This window comes from Mustela erminea, chromosome 17 (assembly GCF_009829155.1).
Source record: "Mustela erminea isolate mMusErm1 chromosome 17, mMusErm1.Pri, whole genome shotgun sequence".
In the NCBI taxonomy this organism is placed as follows: Eukaryota; Metazoa; Chordata; class Mammalia; order Carnivora; family Mustelidae; genus Mustela; species Mustela erminea.
The window spans coordinates 45,455,545-45,472,898 of NC_045630.1; the positions used below are offsets into that span (position 1 = coordinate 45,455,545).

The 17,354-nt window shown below is 49.8% G+C and overlaps 1 protein-coding gene across 2 annotated transcripts in view; it reads right to left on the reverse strand.

Annotated features, from left to right (window-relative positions):
• Positions 1–4,239: 4,239 nt before the first annotated feature.
• Positions 4,240–17,354, reverse strand: part of DSTYK (dual serine/threonine and tyrosine protein kinase) — a 49,558-nt gene continuing 36,443 nt past the window's right edge. The window contains exons 6-14 of one of the 2 annotated variants that reach the window (XR_004280025.1): positions 17,055–17,231; positions 16,094–16,223; positions 14,577–14,733; positions 14,001–14,133; positions 12,552–12,665; positions 11,118–11,232; positions 9,025–9,159; positions 7,155–8,663; positions 4,240–5,748 (exon numbers count right to left, since the gene is read on the reverse strand). Coding sequence is in view for 1 of the 2 variants with exons in the window: in XM_032317726.1 (XP_032173617.1) it covers positions 8,476–8,663; positions 9,025–9,159; positions 11,118–11,232; positions 12,552–12,665; positions 14,001–14,133; positions 14,577–14,733; positions 16,094–16,223; positions 17,055–17,231 (1,149 nt within the window). In the remaining variant the exon portion in view is untranslated. Of the gene's footprint in view, positions 8,664–9,024; positions 9,160–11,117; positions 11,233–12,551; positions 12,666–14,000; positions 14,134–14,576; positions 14,734–16,093; positions 16,224–17,054; positions 17,232–17,354 lie in introns of both variants that reach the window. The other variant, XM_032317726.1, reaches the window with a different exon arrangement.

Sequence of the window (17,354 nt, forward strand, 5' to 3'; positions counted from 1 at the left end):
CCGACTGAGCCACCCAGGTGCCCCAGTAATGCTATTTTCAAGCTCAAGAACAAGCAAAGCCAAATTATTTATTGCTTAAAACACATGTATATTTGGAAAAGCTTTTTGTTTTTTGAGCAAGAGAATGACCAGCACAGCGGTCACCTTGGGGAAGGAGAGAGACCCAGGGCATCTGGGAAAGAGCACACAGGGGCTTCAACCCTGTGGTAATGTTCTGATCCACAGGTTCTTAGGGAAGTTTACATGGTTTTAAAATTATCACGGTTCATAGTTTGCAAGGATGCTATGCATATATTTTTAGCAGGCATTAAATAGAAATTAATAGTTTTTAGAAATTGTAAGCAAATCCTGCTCAGTAAGAGGTCTCAGATTGACCATTGCTTCTGCACGTTCCCAGCTTGGAACCCGGGGCAGCTTTCCTTAGTCTCAGAGCCTGTGGTTTCGCACTGAGCCTGGAGCTGACTCATCTTTCTACCTTTTCAACTCCTGGATTCTACGCACAGAAAGGCTGGTGTTTAGCCTATTCTTAGGTGCTTGAACATCTTTAGGTTTGATCTCCTGGGGACACTGCTGAGACAACAAGGCAGGCAGAAGAAAGGAAAGAGAAGCCAAGGAGGTCTCCTCTTTAATGTCCTTCCCAGAGTCCCAGCCATGACCCCTCCATGCTCGGGCTCCAATCCGTACATCTATTTTCGCCACTTCGCCTCCCAGGAGAGCCAGAAGGGAAGAGACAGATGCTGAGCAGTCCAAAAAAGGTGAACTGTAGGGGATGTATGTCATCCGAGGCTGTCCTGAACGTAGATCCCTTTTCTAAAGATTCTTTGATTACCTCTCAGGAATGACCTCTCCTCCACTGAATGCAGTTTTGATGGGCAGAGAAATCTGGACGCCTGCCTCCCACCGTGGAATCTGGATGGGACAGAGCCTTCCAGCTACAGCTGTGACATGGGCCTGGGACCTGTTCTGGGCCAGTGAGAAAACTCCCCCTGGCTGTTGCCTCACGAGGGAGTGAAGGTGGCTCTTCACAGCCACAGTGAAGCCCTTGGCAGCCACCTGCAGAACTACTGTGGCTCCTATCCACTGAGTCTGTGGGCCCATAAGAGCTTTCCAGTACCTGTTTCCTTTCTCTTGAATCAGTCATTCCATACATTTTCTTAAATTGAAAGAAAAATAGATGTTCACAGCAGATTAACAAAAGAATAACAGAAAGGCAATACACTGAAGTTGGATTTCTCTCCCCAGGAAATCTACTGTTACCAGTTTGAGATGTCTCCTTACAAACCTCTTTCTAGCCATATACACAGAAAGAGATGGACTAGATTTCTAGAGAATTTGGGATTACGGGAAATGGAAGGGATATATTACCCCAAAAAGGGATCATAGGAAATATATTTTTTTTAATTTTTTAATTTTTTATAAACATATAATGTATTTTTAGCCCCAGGGGTACAGGTCTGTGAATTGCCAGGTTTACACACTTCACAGCACTCACCATAGCACATGAAATATATTCTATAAAGTATTCCTTCCCTGTGACCAGTATAAACATCCCTGTCAATACACAAGAGAACTGTGTCCTTCCTTTTAATGGCTGCATAGTATTCCGTTGGTGAGCACAGTTTAATCCTCATCTGTTGCCAGACATGAACACTGCCTCCAACTTTCTAGTATTACAAATAATGATGCGGTAAATATCCTTATACTTACATAATTTTGTATACCTGTGAAAATATTCCAGTAGGTAAGGACTGCATGGAAATCATTTCCAGATCAAAGGATATATGCATTTAAAATTTTTATAATAGGCACTGCCAAATTGCCCTTCTGTAGCTACACCCGCTTCCCCAGTAATGTGAGGAAGTGCTCATCCCCCAAAGTAATGAATAGTTTAATATTTTTTAGTAATTTGAGAGATGGAAATACCTGTTTCTCATATGTATTTCCCTATTGATGAAGACACACATCTTTTTCAAAAATGTATTAGCCAATTTGCTTCTTGTATTTTCCTTGTTGCTTTATTTCTTCAGGAATTAGAAGTATGAACATTTTATCAGTTATATATTGCAATTATTCCCTCCAAATAAGCGATTTGTCTTAACTCTTGGTTTTGGTGTCTTTGGCTGCCTATACATTCTTTCTAATTTCTTCTTTTTTAAGATTTATTTATTTTAGAGAGGGAGAGCAGAGGGAGGGGCAGAGGCAGAAGAAGTCTTATGCAGAGCACAGAGCCCAACATGGGGGCTCGATCTCACAACCCTGAGATCATGACCAGAGCTGAAACCAAGAGTCAGACACTCAACCGACTGCACCACCCAGGTGCCCCCACATTCTTTGTAATTTCTCTAAGTTTTGTCTTTATGGCTTTTGGGTTCCTGACCACACAAGAAAGTTCTCCCTGTCCCCAAACGACCCATGAACATACTGACATGCATTTTCCTGTAGAGGTAGCCTGGTGTAACAGCTCGTTGTGGCAGCAGAAATCCTGGAGCTGCCCTTTGTAGGTTCAGAGCCCAGCTCTGGCTTTATCAGTTGTGTGACCCCGATTGTCTCCCTCTGCCTTTCCTCATCCCTAACATGGGGTTGTGTGTGTGGGGGGGATTAAGTGAGTTAATATATGTAAAGCATTTAGAATGCTGCCTGGCATATCGAAAAACTCCTTCCTTTAGAGTTTTTTGTTTTGTTTTGTTTTACATTTAAATCTTCCCCTTTTCTTTTGCATGAACTTTTCCTCAGGTGGGTAGCCATTTCTATAAAATTGTGTTTTTCTCTGGCTTGAAATGCTACCATTAGAATGGACTGAGGAGCAGGCCGTCCAAGGAGGGCCCTGCAAGGCTCGACCAGCGCAGCCCCCCACCATAGCTGCCTCTGAAAGGAGGCTCCTCGGTGAGTATTGTGGGGCCTCCTTGGGATCCTGCTAAAGGCAGAGGGTTTTTTGTTTTTTTAAAAAATATTTTATTTATTTGACAGACAGAGATCACAAGCAGGCAGAGAGGCAGGCAGAGAGAAAGGGGGAAGCAGGCTCCCTGCTGAGCAGAGAGCCCGATGCGGGACTCGATCCCAGGACCCTGAGATCATGACCTGAGCCGAAGGCAGAGGCTTAACCCACTGAGCCACCCAGGCGCCCCAAGGCAGAGGTTTTGAAGTTGAATTTAGTAATGTTCAGACACTTGGTGGCCTCTCCCCTCTGAGCCCATGGCAAACACAGGCCCGGGAAGGCCATCCCGGTTACCCTGAGCAATTGCCTGCTGGGGGAGGTGTTCGTGGGAAAGCACGCCCAGGCTGAAAAGGTGTTGCCACCAGCCGTGTTCTCCAAAGTCGTCCCCCAAAGTCGTCCCCGTAAGAGAGGACGTGAAGCGAACTGTCCGGCTGAACTTTACGTGAGGAGAACAGAGAGAAAGTGCATCCAAGATGGGCTGCATTTAGCTGCAAAGGGTACCCAGAGCCTGTGGAAAGTTTCTCCCACGGGAGAGGCTTATGGAGGGGCGGGCTGGGAACCGCTCGGGTTCCACAGCAGCGGTTCCACCCCCGCCCCAACCAGATTCCGGCACAAACACATCAGTGGTCTGAGGTGTGCTGCCCCCTTCTGGCCGGACGGGCGCTTGCAATCAGAGCATGCAAGGGTAGCAAAATAGTGAGGCCGCCCCAGGAGCAAGATCCGGGAACCCCAAACAAACCCTGGTAACCCCAGGATCCGGTAACCGCACACAGTCTGCGGCAGAGCTCTGCTAGCCGCCTGCTGACCTTCCACGGAGACGAGAAGCAACGGGTGGTGGCCCTCTCCTGCGAGGGGCCTGCTGGCACCCACCAGGCAAGGCCGAGTGGGTGGATCCGAACAGCGGATGAGCCCAGACAGAAAATGCAGCTGGGCCAGTATATAGATTCCATCCCCAGATTCTCTCTGCGACACAGGGGGTAGCCCGGCTCGGTTCGTGCAGGAAATCCCAGTGCTGCAAGCCCCCGCTGAAGACAAGCTGGAGAACAGGGTGGGAATCCCAGAAAGGCTCTCAAAAGACACTGCAGTCACCCTACTGCCCTCTCCCATCCTCCTACCCATGCTCTCAGTCATAATGCCCGGCGCCCAGAGACCCAGAACAGTGTGCGGGGAGTAAGAGGCCCCAGCACCCTCCAAGGCCAGCGGAAAGGCCTCCGACTGCAGAGGTCCCCTGTGGAAATGGGATGAAAGGGGGCGTCCTTCTGACCCAGGGAGGGAAGGGCAACAAAGCCAAAGACAGGTAAATGTCAAATGTTAATGTGACCTTTATTCTACAGCACATGTGGCATCTGTGTATCCCCACAAGGAGACAGGACACTCTATAAAACCAAACCCGACCATCCAAAACGACACTACATGAAGATTTAACCCAGAGTCATGTCTCTTAAAAAACACAATATGGTCTTGTTTGCCATATTACGCCAAGAGACAGCACAGGAAGAGAGAGTGAAGGACTGAGGTTTGTGACAAGGTAACTTCCTCTTGTTATTGCACTTTTATTCTACACACTTAGTATGTTACACTTTTATTAACACTGTAATAGACATTAGTCCTCTGAAACAAACACAAATATTACATAAGAATAAAAGACAACAAGCTGTCCAGACTGATTTCCTTCCCAACCCTCTGAGTCGGGTGGCCTCCCCCCACGCCCGCCAGGTCTTCACATAGTCTCCGCGGGCATCTCAACTGGACTGGATGTTAACAAAGCAGATGAAGTTAAAAATAAAACCCTTTTAAGAACAGTAGTGCTCCTCGCAACCCCCAAAGGAGTTCGCAGTACAAGTTTCTGAAGGTTACCCCCTCCTCACCCACTTTTACACAGCACTAGCCCTAACTGCTCCCCCCATATTTAGAAGGGTAAATCCACTTTTTTTTTCTTTTAAAGAAAAAGTGGGTTATTTGATCCAGCAAATCCAGAAGTCAAACTTTGAAAACTCAAAGAAAGCAACTACTCTTTTGGCGAAGGACTCGAGGGCCCTTTATCCCACTCCGAAGCTGTACGGACTTCGGGGATTCCCTGATTAGCCAGATGGAACACCAAGCATGCCTTCTCTCCAAAGCAAGGCCACAGGGGACCTCTGCCCTCCAAGTGCTACCGTAATCACCGACCCCTCTTGGCTTTTCAGTGCTAAATAATAAGCCAAAAAAATAAAGTGTCGTTCAGTGCAGTTATCACTCTGGAGCCTGCCACCCCAAACCCCTTCTCTCGTTAGGAAACAACTTCCAACCCCCACTTTGGCAGCTCAACAAAGATGCGTCAGAATGCACTGGAGAGCTGACAGGTGCTGGGGGCGGGTTCTACCGTTCCCTATTTCCATCCGTGCCAGTAATATGTCTTTTCCTTCACTGTTTCCTTGAGTTTTAGTGTTAAAAATTAGGAGAAGCTGCTTCCTAGGCTCTGTCTCCTTGAAATTGGAGTCACAAGTGATTCTCTTTGGTCTGGGAAAAACCAGCACAGCCCTCCTTCCTAGAGGAGGAGAAGCCTTGCTCAATCAACAAGCCACTCTCTCCAGAGGATCAAGGAACTAGGTCACGCCTGTGGAAACCTCAGCCAAATGAGCATTCCCCAACTCCTGCCAGACTGACCTCGCTCGCCAGGCACAGTGTCGGCCGCGCGGGGGCCCCGGGCTCTGCCACCTCTTGATTGCTCTGCAAGAAGGTCCCTCACTCAGTTCTGAAACGACGTTAAGTGACCGGACTTCAAGCATGCTGAAAAAGGCCAGGTGATCATTTTCAGGCTGGGGTAAATCGCCCTAGTGAAGCCGATGAGAACAGAACACAGTGAGGGTGAGCCGCCCCACGCTTCCCCTGTCCCCAGCCCCCATCTCACCTCACCCCTTGGGAGCACATGCAACCAAGGCTGGGGGCTAAAATCTTGAGGACTTTGGTATTCTTGAGCCCGCTACAGCCCAAGCGCCCCCAGACTCCTTTGAATACCTAGTGTCTTCCCAAGTAATATACAGTACAGTACATTTCATGGCATTCCATCACTTTAATAATAATGGGTGCCAAGGGACAAAGAATCCCAAATCCGCTGACGTTATAAAACAAAAGCAAAGTATGCATGTGTTATAGGTCTGTATTCCCGCACTCAGCCCGCTGAGTGTTCAAATAACAACCTCCTAATATCTCTATGTGGACTTTGGCTGGCCTGGAGATCTTCAGGACTATCTTACATTTTTTCTCAAAATACTTTTTGTGTATTGAATTGTTAACACAGTTACTGTCTTACTTAGCATTGGTCCCTCCCGTCCGCCCTCCTCACTCAGGCAAAAAATGCGGGAATCTGCTAGGAGACCAGTGTCTGAGAGCAGACTAAGCTGCAGGGAGGGGACAAACTGAAAAGGGACACTGGGTAGAAGAAGCCCCCCCCCCCCCAACCTGCCCCAGCACCAGCCCCTGCATGAATGGGGAGTAGGAGCTAAGACTTCGGAAGAATGTTAGGAATGCGGCTTCCCCAAGGAAAGCACAGACTCCTGATTTGAGCTGGAGTAAAGGAGGATTCTGGGAAAGGGAACGAGAGAAGACCTTTCCCGAAATGTCATACAAAACACTTAGGCTGCTCTTTCGGCAGGGAGACGCTACGCACCTCTCCCTTTTAAACTTGAAAATCTGGCTTCCTGGAAGCCCCATCATCGTCCCCAGGAGGACAAACGAGTCAATGCAGACAAGAACAGAGTGACTTGAAGAAGTAAAGCTATAAATGGGTGTTAATTTTAACAGGTCTACTGGACATTCCACCAGAACAAGGCTCGAGCTACAGACTCCAAAGACAGTGGGTCGGCACTTCGCCGTTGCAAGTAAAAAGGTTCTTAGCACTATACGGAGTTTCTGACCGAACCCGAGTGCTTGGAGCTTCCTACGCTCAAGGGCATCACACTCAGAGCCCAGCAGAGCCAAAGAGTGAAAACTGAACTTGAAGAGTTATAGGAAAACTTTCTGGTAGATGCCATTTACACTCTTAATGTTTAAGAGATGGCCATTCTCTCAGAAACGACCCGACAGGCTTCTAGCAGCAAATCTGCCATTTCCTTACACACGTACTCAGGGACCTGGTTCACAGCCTTGGGGGCCAGGCACAGGGGAGAGCGCGCGGTGCCCGGAGATCAGCAGATGGACGGAGGTTCCTCACCTCCCTCTGCTGTCTTCTTTCACCCACCTGGTGTTCTAAATCGAATGGACCATCTCGGTGGAGCGAGGCTTTAAGTCAAGGTCTGAGATGCATCAATGTGTAAATTGCTCCCCTTCAGAATTTTCTCTTCTTAGGCACACTTCCCAACACACGCTCCGAAAATCTGGCTTCCTGGAAGCCAACACAGCTCCCAGCCGCAGGGGAGGGGAACCGTCCCAGACGCGAGCACACGGGGGCAAGGGGCACACACAGCTACAAAAAACGTTCTCTTCATCTGGTGCTTCCCCTCTTACGTTATAGTCAAAGTAAAAAGAAGGGACAGGTTTGCAAAAGAAATCTCGGTTAAAAAGCTCATGGAGGAGTTTAAAAACATCAGTGTGTTAGATTCAAACACAAAAATGGGAATTTTTGATTCTCCTGGTATCCTTCCAATGGGCTTGCAGGGAAACCCACGGCCTCCAGATCACCACCCACGTCTCAGGTCTCCCCAGTTACTCCCCACCTGTCAGTTCTGCTCAATCATGCCCAGATACCAAGTTCACTGGAGTTTTCCCCATCTTGAGACCAAAAAGAGGGAGGAAAAAAGATCAAAGGGAAGAAGAAAAGATTGTGTCCTGGGATTAGCAGTAACTCAAAATCTAATCACGTGTGTGTGTGTGTGTGTGTGTGTGTGTGTGTGTATACACACAAATGTGTGCCCAACATTTTTTTTTTCTGTGGCCTCTTGGTGATGTGACCATGACACCCACCCCCAAAGTCAGGGCTATTCAGTCCTATAAATGTAAACACGCCGGCACTGTGAGGAACAGACAGCTCTGTTTCTAGCTCCCTTGTGGAGGCCTCCGGCTGTGGCAACCTGAGATCTGGTTGCAGGGAGCCATAAGTTACAGTTTAGCTCCTATGTTCTCACAATCCCAGTAGGAAGTTCAAATTTTCTAAGGGTCCTGATGACTGGACAGAACCAAACTATTCCTAGCCAGAGCCAAAATTATGAAAATTATAGCTTTGAATACTATTGCCACTGCAGTGCCCTGCCTGTCTTAGCAACATACAGGGAACAGACAGTTGGTACATTTGCCTCCTTTTCAGTTCTGAGGCTGGAACGTTGTATCCTTCGGCGTTTACGTGTCCTAGACAGTCTTCTGCCGAGAGCATGGCTTGGGGAATCCGCAAGCTGCACGTGCCCCAGCACTCAGCCAGCTGTTCACGGTCCGGGAGGCCTCTCTGCCTGGGAAGGTCTCAAGCTGCCCAGCAAGCATCATTTACTCTCTGAATAAATGTCACATTCTTCCCACGGCCGAAAGGTGAGGGGAAGGAAAGAAATAGTAGAGGAGAAAGTTCTTTGCTTTCAAGTAGAATCGTCGAGTCCCCTGCTTGGCCGCTCAGAACTCGACTTGCACAGCCGGTCCATGATACCCTGGAGCATAGGTTGGACGATGCCCAAGAGAGGCCTCTGAGAGGGATCCCCGTCCCAGCAGGCCTCCATCAGCTGCCAGCACTCCTCGTCAAACACGGGCAGACGCTCTGGTCGGGCCCCTGGGGAAAGGCACATGGAAACAAGGCCACGGTCAGGGAGAAGGCCCGTGCCACAATGAGGCCCAACCAGCTCGCAGACCGATCGCCCAGGCGGGGCTCAGGAGCTCTGGCTTCAGAACCCAGTAGTAACACTGACAACAAACTGGAATGCACTGGCATAGGAAGCTGAAGAACTGGGAACATTCCAGAAAAAAGCCTTCTGGAAACAGTTCAGTACCACACTGCCTAAAAGCCAAGGCCTGACTTCAGTGTCTCTCCTGGATTCCGTGATCGTCTGTGGTCCCACTGCTCTCAGTGGTGGTCGGTGGTGGGCGGGGAGGCTTGGTAGTGGTCAGAACAAGGTAGGGCTTGTGGCGCTTACCTCTCCGCACATTGTTCCAGAGATGGTCTTTGCTGGCACACCTCTCAAATGCTTCAGGGAGCTTGACAGAGCCCGAGCAGATATACCAGAAGAGAATGCCAAAGGCGTAGACATCGACAGAGTTATCGTACTTCCCTACAGTGAGAAGGGGCGACAGCCGTGAGCCCGGGACAGAGAGCGGCTGCATCCCTGCTCATGGGGTCTGCACAGGTCCCCATACCTTTTTTTCTAAACCTTTTAACATCCACTGCCTCCCCTAACAACCCTGATAGGCGGGACGCCGATCTTTTTATACCCAAAACCACAGTCCTGGGAAGGCAGATACCAGGAGGGCTGAAGCTAGAGCCTGACAAAGGAGGAGGACAAGACTTTGATTTTGATGGAACAGCCAAGAAGATTCAACCTAAAAGGTCGGATTAGGGAAGGAAGGCTGGGAACTATGTGGGTGGGTAGAGTGAAACCAGAATCTAACGGTCTTTAAAAGTCAGATAGAAAAGTCTGGATTCAATGGACAGCAGGAAGTCCTTTATGTTTTAGGGCAGCAGGTGACAGGAAGAATGTATTTTAGAGTCTTCTGTCAGCAACAATCGGAGAAACAATCCAGGGAAATGAAATATGAAGGAGCCAAAATAAAATGAAAGCATGCGAAAAGAACTTCTTTGGGAAGTAAATCTAGAGAAAGAAAAATGATGGGCATGTGCTTGGCTCTGCTGTGGGTCCAGCTGACCCTGACCCTGACAAGCCCAACTCTGTGAAGCTCACGGGCAGACCCGTGCGTGAGGCTAACAAGAGAGGCCATGCAGACCGCAGGTTCGAACGCACGCTGATGAGGGGCCTGCCGTGACCTTCACATCTGCCTCGGCAATGCCACAACCATCTCCCGTCCCCCAGGCCTGAGCCCTCAGCCTCGTCCAGTCCTTCTCTGCTGCTGATCCCCAAGTCTTGCCCACTGCTCCCCTGAGCAGCCCTGGCACCGGGCGCACTTGTTTGGTTTCCGTGCCCCGAGCAGCCTCCTCCTGGACACCAGCCCCACAGCTCTGCCTGCCTTCACTCTGGCCCCTCGAACCCCCTCCACCTCCTCCTGCTCAGCTAGCCTTCTGCAGTCGCATTTTCACTCACACCTGTGCACAAGCTCAAGATCCTCACTGCCCCACACCGAGCCTTCACTCCTCTGCACATTCAAGCTCCAGCATTTCATCTCCAGCCTCGTCTGCTGTCACTCCCCATCCAGATCTCTTCCTGTTACACTTCTTTCTGTTCTGCAATTTTCCTATTTCCCTTTCCCCAGCCTGAAGAATGTTCTCTGCTTCGTGATGTAGGGTGAAATTTTAGAGCCAGAAAAACCTAGATTCCAATCCCAGCTCCATCAATTCTAGCTCAGTGTTTTGGGGTGGCTTTCTGAGCTCACCCATCCAGACTCGATGTCACCTGTGACATGGGCACAAAACGTATCACCATCACCACAGAAGCACCGCGAGGGTTAAATGGAACAAAATATATGAAAAAGCATACTTGTGCTGCCCAGCCCAAAGAACATACTTCCCACAAGTTCCCTTCCCACAGACTGATTCTTCCAGACCTGACTCAAGCTCTAGGCAACATCTCACTTCTACCATAAAACTATCAAACATTTCAACCTTCCTTTGTCGCTTGTCTGAGAACCAACATCACGTCAGGGGGCACCCGTTCTAGGATTCCCCACATGCTGTCCTCTGCTGCTTCCTAACAATCTTACCTCTCCACATACATCTCTGTCATCTGCAAGTTCCTCAACGATCAGGGCCAACTCCTGAGGTACCGGTCACTCTGTCAGTACCTTAGGGTCAACCAACTGGCTGACTATGGCAATTATGGCCCAAAGAGCCGGAGACACAGCCACCAGGAGACCTGGGACCTCCTGTGTGCGTTCTTCCTTCTTCCCACTCTACCTCTTCCCTTCTCTCCCTCCCTGCCTCCGGTCTCCCTCCCCTCCTTCTCCCTTGCCGGCAGCAGACCTGCCAGGAGTACTTGTGGGTACTACTGAGCCCAGGGGGTAGCTGTCAGGGTTACAGTTCAGAGCCCAGATGAAGCCCACTCCCTGGCCCGCAGCTCACCTGTGAAAAGTTCAGGGGCCATATGGATCGGTGTCCCCACAATGCTGCCTGACATCATGGCCTCCGGCTTGCAGAATCCTAAGTCAGTGATCTTTGCACGGTTCTGCTTGTCCAGCTGCCAACGAAGCAGGGCGAGAGTCAGCCTGCACTGGACCCTGCCCACGGCACCAGCTGCGCGCACATGCTCAGAAGCAGGTGTCCACCTCCAAGCAGCACTTAGCCAAGCGCCCTGTCTCCAGATTCATTCCCACTCCTGTCTTCACCCCAGACTGTCAGCAACCTGACGGAAGGGGCTGTCTTTTTCATCTGTGTGTACCTCGCCCATCTCAGAAGCTCAGTAAGTCTTAGAAGAATGAGTAAGTGAAAGACACCGAAGAAAGTATTTCAGTTCCTGATGATTCCCCTCTGACCTCCAGACCCCAGGGCAGAAAGTCACTAAGGAAGAAGGCCGAGGTCCTCTGGTCAGCTGAGGAGAGTTGCATGAATTCCCCACAGTTTCCTTTCCTGAAGATCCAAGAGGATAAAGCTGTGTCCCAGTTGACTACTGGTAGGCCTCTCCGGTTTCAGCCCATGATTTCAGGGCAATCTCTCCCATCCCCGCACTGCTGTCATCGTTCTGTATCATTAAGTGTTGCCGGATATCCTTAACAATATCCAATACGGTTTCAAGAGGAACAGGTCGAAGACTCTTCCGAACTGAGATACCAGACCTGGTGGGCTCGTGACCACCTTCCCCTTGATGGTGCATTTACTCAGCTCAGCCCTCAGCCAGCACCTCCGACCAAACCCTAAACAACCACCAGACCTGGAATCCTCAAACACAGCAACATCACAAAAGGACGATTCCAAATTAAAGGAGGACAGGAAAACGGGACAACAAAGTGCCCCATCTGATCCCTGGAGTGAGCCTGGAATCAAACAAGCAAATGCACTGCATCTGAGCAACTGGGAAGTATTATTATGAACTGCTCATTAACTAACAGTGCCGTACTGATGTCAATTTCTAGGAGATAGAAGCTCAAGTATTGAGGAGTCCTGTGCTATCGGCAACTTACTTCCTACAGGTGAGTAAAAAACTACGTGTATGTGTGTGAGAGAGAGAGAGTGAAGAACAGAGAGAGACGAACCCAGAGAAGGACAGCATGAGTCCGGATGAAAGATGTGCAGGTATCCTTCGGACCGCTCTGTTCTGTACGCTCACATGTGTCCAACAGGATTGGGAGGAAAAACTTTTAAGCAAGAGAAGCTCAGCCTAGGAGGCAGCCTGGCACTCCCCAAGCCTTGCGTCCAGGCTGCCATCAACCCGTCCACTGTCAACTCCACAGCGATCCTGGCGGGCGTGTCCCGCAATCCCGCTCACATGGAGGTGGACCCCCCAAAGGCCACTCAAGCCACAGAGATAGGGCACAATCTCGGGGAAACAGCTCTACTTACCAGGACATTTTTGAGCTTGATATCACGGTGCACGAGTCCCTGGCTGTGCAGGAAGCGGACCCCTTCCACCACATCGAGCGCTATCTGCAGACGCGTCTCCAGCGTCAGCCCAGCCTTGGGGGGACAAAAAAGCTCATTCGTCACTAACAAGACAACTCCTCCGTCCACTCCATCCCGCATGCTTAAACCCACTGAGAGCTCCTTCTGCGGGCCACTGCAAGGCAGCCTGCACCGGGCACACTGAGGACAAGGACAGAGAAGCAGGCAGGAAGAAGAGAAGAGGAAAGCAGTTAGGGCAAGGAAGCCGAGGGAAAGCAAGGAAGGACAAAGTGTGAGGCCAGATAACACCCCCCGGAGGCGGCACGCAGGCGGCCGGATGACCCCGCGGGGGACTGACTACAAGAGGCGCAGGCCACAACTGGAGGCCTGAGCTCATTTCCAAGGCTTGAACAGATTCTGGGACTGCCCTTGAGGCTCAAAGGAGTTCTAGGTCTCCGGACGCCTGACTGGCTCAGTCGGCAGAACATGTGACTCTTGATCTCAGGGTTGTGAGTTCAAGCCCCATGTTGGGTGTACGGATTATTTTTAAAAAGTTAAAAATTTTTAAAAATAAAAATATTAAAAATTAAAAAAAAAAAGGATTTCTAGGCCTCTCGGGCAGAATGCCTTCTACTGCACTGTAGGCCTGCTTAGCCCAGGTTTGGTTTCACAGATTCAAGTATCAAAGTCACTTTTACCATGCCTCCAACTTAGGGCCTCTTGAATTCCAGAGAACGTTACATCACCCATCCAGAAGCTCAGCCTCTTCCTTCTACCTGCCCAAACTGTACCCACCAAGGTGGATTTATCACACTCAAACACCAAATCTTCACGAAATATTCACCGACTGTAAGTCTCTTAAAAGCTTCTGACAATTACACCTTCTACGCCCAACATGGGGCTTGAACTCATGACCCTGAGACCAAGAGTCACATGCTCCCCTGACTAAGCCAACCAGGTGCCCCGGCAATTACACTTCTTGATATGCCCTTATGGTGCATAGCACAAGATCTCGCACAAAGTAGTCACGAATAAGTATTTGTTGACTCAACAACAAACACTAGCTGTATCCATCGAGAGCAAAAAAAGAGGAAGAACAGCAAAGTTATAAGATGCTTTTCCGCGCTTCTGAGTCGTCTAGATCTTACCCCTACCACAAGAGGCAAACAGCGGTGCATTGGCAGTATTCTGGATATAAACTAGGCCAAAAAATCGATTCTGAGAAACTTTTAAGGTTTTTTTGGAAACAAGGGCAATAAAACTTGATTATTTCCAAGAAAGTCTTGTGAAAGCTAGAAGGTCTGGATAACAAGAAAGGAAGACCGGCCAGGGAGGACCCCGCAGATCTGGCTGCTGTCTGCGGTGCAGCCCCGCACCCCGCCTCAACCCCCACCCCCGACCCTGCCTCACCTTCAGCCCGGTATAGAGGTCCCGGTGCAGCCGCTCCATGATGAGCAGCACGGCGATGCTGGAGCCCCCGCCGTAGCTGTAGTCGATGACCGAGCCGTGCAGATCCACCAAGCGCTCGTGCTTCGGCAGAGATCTGGTGGGAACGACAGAGTCTAGGGCTGCCACGCTCTGGCTCTGACCCTGCACAGCGTGCCGTCCCGTGGCCAGGAGTCCCGTTGAGACCACACATAGTCCAGGGCCAGAGCTCATGGCCCTCAGTGCAGAGGGAGGGTCAAGAGAATGGCCCCTAACAAGGAATTAGAATTAAGGAATCTGAACACTAACGGGACTTAAGGACTGAGAAGTCAAAGGGAAGGCCAAGTCTGAGAAACTGATACGGTGGGGAGATGGCAGAGGCCGTGAAGGCCTGCAAGAGAGCACATTTGTGGGCCCGACACGGAGACACTGGCTACGACGTCTGGGGACCCGGGAATAGAGAGACACAGCGTGCTGTAAGTCTCGGCACAAAGTTCATCCTGGGCTTCTGGCTTATTCCCTAGGTCTTCTCCCACTGAGACAAGTGACAGGAGAACCTACCTCATGTAGTGAAACTCTAAAGCCAGGTCATTCCAGTGCTTCTCGTCTGGAGGGACGACCGACTTGAGGGCACAAGGAAAGTGCCCTCCCCAGTTGTCACACAGGTACACCACACCATACTGACCCCGGCCTAGCTCCTGTCCCAGTTTAGGTTTACCTATTAAGTAAGGAGACAGAGATAAGGCAGGAGGAAGGAGAGCTTGCTGGGCAACCTCCCTAAGATTGTTAGACTTGCGGGGCACCTGGCTGGCTAGGTCAGTGGAGCATGTGACTCTTGAGCTCAGGGTTGTGGGTTCAAGCCCCACACTGGGTATACAGATTACTTAAAAGTAAAATCTGGAAGACTGCTTATGAAAAAAATATATAAAATATCCTGATTTTAAAAAAAAGATTCTTAGGGAGTCCGGGTGGCTCAGTCAGTTAAGCATCTGCTTTTGGATCAGATCATGATCTTGGGGTCCTGGGATCTAGCCCTACATCGGGCTCCCTGCTTAGCTGGGAATCTGCTTCTCCCTTGGCCCCTGTGCCCTGCTCGTGCTCATTCACTCTCTCTCTCAAATAAATAAAACCTTTCTTTTTCTTTTTTTTCTTTTTTTTTTTTTTAAGATTTTATGTATTTATTTGACAGAGAGAAATCACAAGTAGATGGAGAGGCAGGCAGAAAGCGAGAGAGGGAAGCAGGCTGCCCGCTGAGCAGAGAGCCCGATGCGGGACTCGATCCCAGGACCCTGAGATCATGACCTGAGCCGAAGGCAGCGGCTTAACCCACTGAGCCACCCAGGCGCCCCTATTTTTTTTTTTTAAGATTTTATTTATTTATTTGACAGAGAGAGATCATGAGGAGACAGAGGCGGGGCGGAGGCAGGGGGAAGCAGGCTTCCTGCTGAGCAGAGAGCCCCATGTGGGGCTTGATCCCAGGACCTGAGACCACGACTTGAGCCGAAGGCAGAGGCTTAATCCACTGAGCCACCCAGGTGCCCCTAAATAGAACGTTTAAAAAAAAAAATTCTTAGACATGGATCTAGGAATAAGAAGTTGTAATTATGCTGGGGGAGAAATTCTGATGCTACTGGAAACTAGTAGAAAGTAACCTAACTGGTCTGATTTTTAAAAAGATTTTGTTTATTTTGATAGACAGAGATCACAAGTAGGCAGTGAGGCAGGCAGAGGGAAAGAGGGAAGCAGGCTCCCTGCTGAGCTGAGAGCCCAATGCAGGACTCGATCCCAGGACCCTGGGATCATGACCTGAGCCGAAGGCAGAAGCCCAACCCACTGAGCCACCCAGGTGCTCCTAACTGGTCCTATTTAAATAAATTTAAGTCATGTTGTCTAAACTGTATGAACAGCAGGACCAAACAGACATCAGGAATTCAAAAACACATCACAGGGTGCTGAGGCAGCCTTGCAAGGAAGCAACTTTAGACACTGGGATTATCCGAGATAGAACATGAGAATGTCACACAACTAGAACCTTCTTCCCATTTACTTTTCTACAAGGAAAAAAAATAGGGACTCACGATGCAGCAAGACATCCTGTAAAGAACGGCTTTCCAGAGAAAGGCGGGCCAGGCGTGGGGCGTGATCCTTCCGAACCTTCAACCACAGATCTTCTGTTTTTTCCAACCGGCCTGAGTGGCCAGCTTCTAGCTGGGAGGGAAGCAGAAAAAAGTCATGTGACTTGTCAAGTCCCCAACTTGGTTTCCTCACCTGCTATATGGGGTAATAACAGCGTCTCCTAAAGGGCAACTGTAAGAGTTATACAAGACGTCTGTAATGTGACTGGTACACAGTGGGCTCTCAGTAGGTAATACCTGTTCCTCCTGGATGCGTACCCCCATCTCCACAACGCCCCCCACATACACACGTACATGCACACATACACATGTGCACACACATACACAGGTACACAAGAGCACACACATCCACTCCAAGGGGACAAGCAAATGTCACATAACTGTGAACCAGCATAAAAGTTACAAAGTCCTCCTTTCTCTGACTCATTCCTAAAATACTAGGCAACTTACATAAAATTCCTATCTGGGGCACCTGGGTGGCTCGGTGTGTTAAAGCCTCTGCCTTCGGCTCAGGTCGTGATCCCAGAGTCCTGGGATAGAGCACCACATCAGGCTCTCTGCTCAGCAGGGAGCCTGCCTCCCCCTCTCTCTCTGCCTGCCTCTCTGCCTACTTATGATCTCTGTCTGTCAAATAAATAAAAATCTTTAAAAAAAAAAAAATTCCTACCGCTTGATTTTCATTCCTCACTCAGTGAAATGAGGAGAAATGAACCAAGTTCCCTCCACGTTCCCTGGAGTTAGAAAAACCTCCATATGAAAAAAGTACTGATGACACTTTTCATGACACAGTATTACCGTTTCGCTAGGAAGAAAATACACTGATGATTCTATAAAAATTCCATGGACAGCAGCGGGCAAAATACTCCCCGACTGTCGGTTCTTCTCCCTCTTCCCGCACGCCCACCTGCCGCAAGGAGGCTGCAAAAGCCTCGTGAGAACTGTTGAGCCGGGTCCGGAACTGGCTGCAGATGCTCTTGGCCAGCTTGGAGGCACTGAGGCTCTCGATGGCTTCCTGGGCCACCTTCCTCTTCCACTCCAGCGTGATGGCAGGCGGGCTCACCCACGTGAGGCGCTGGATGATCTGCAGGACGAGGTCAGTGAGAAGACTCAAGGGAGCCTGCAGCCGCCAGAAAGAACCCACGCCCCTCGCCTGGAGGATGGCCAGCCTAGGAGCAGGCCATGAAGAAAGGAGCCCCGTGAAGGC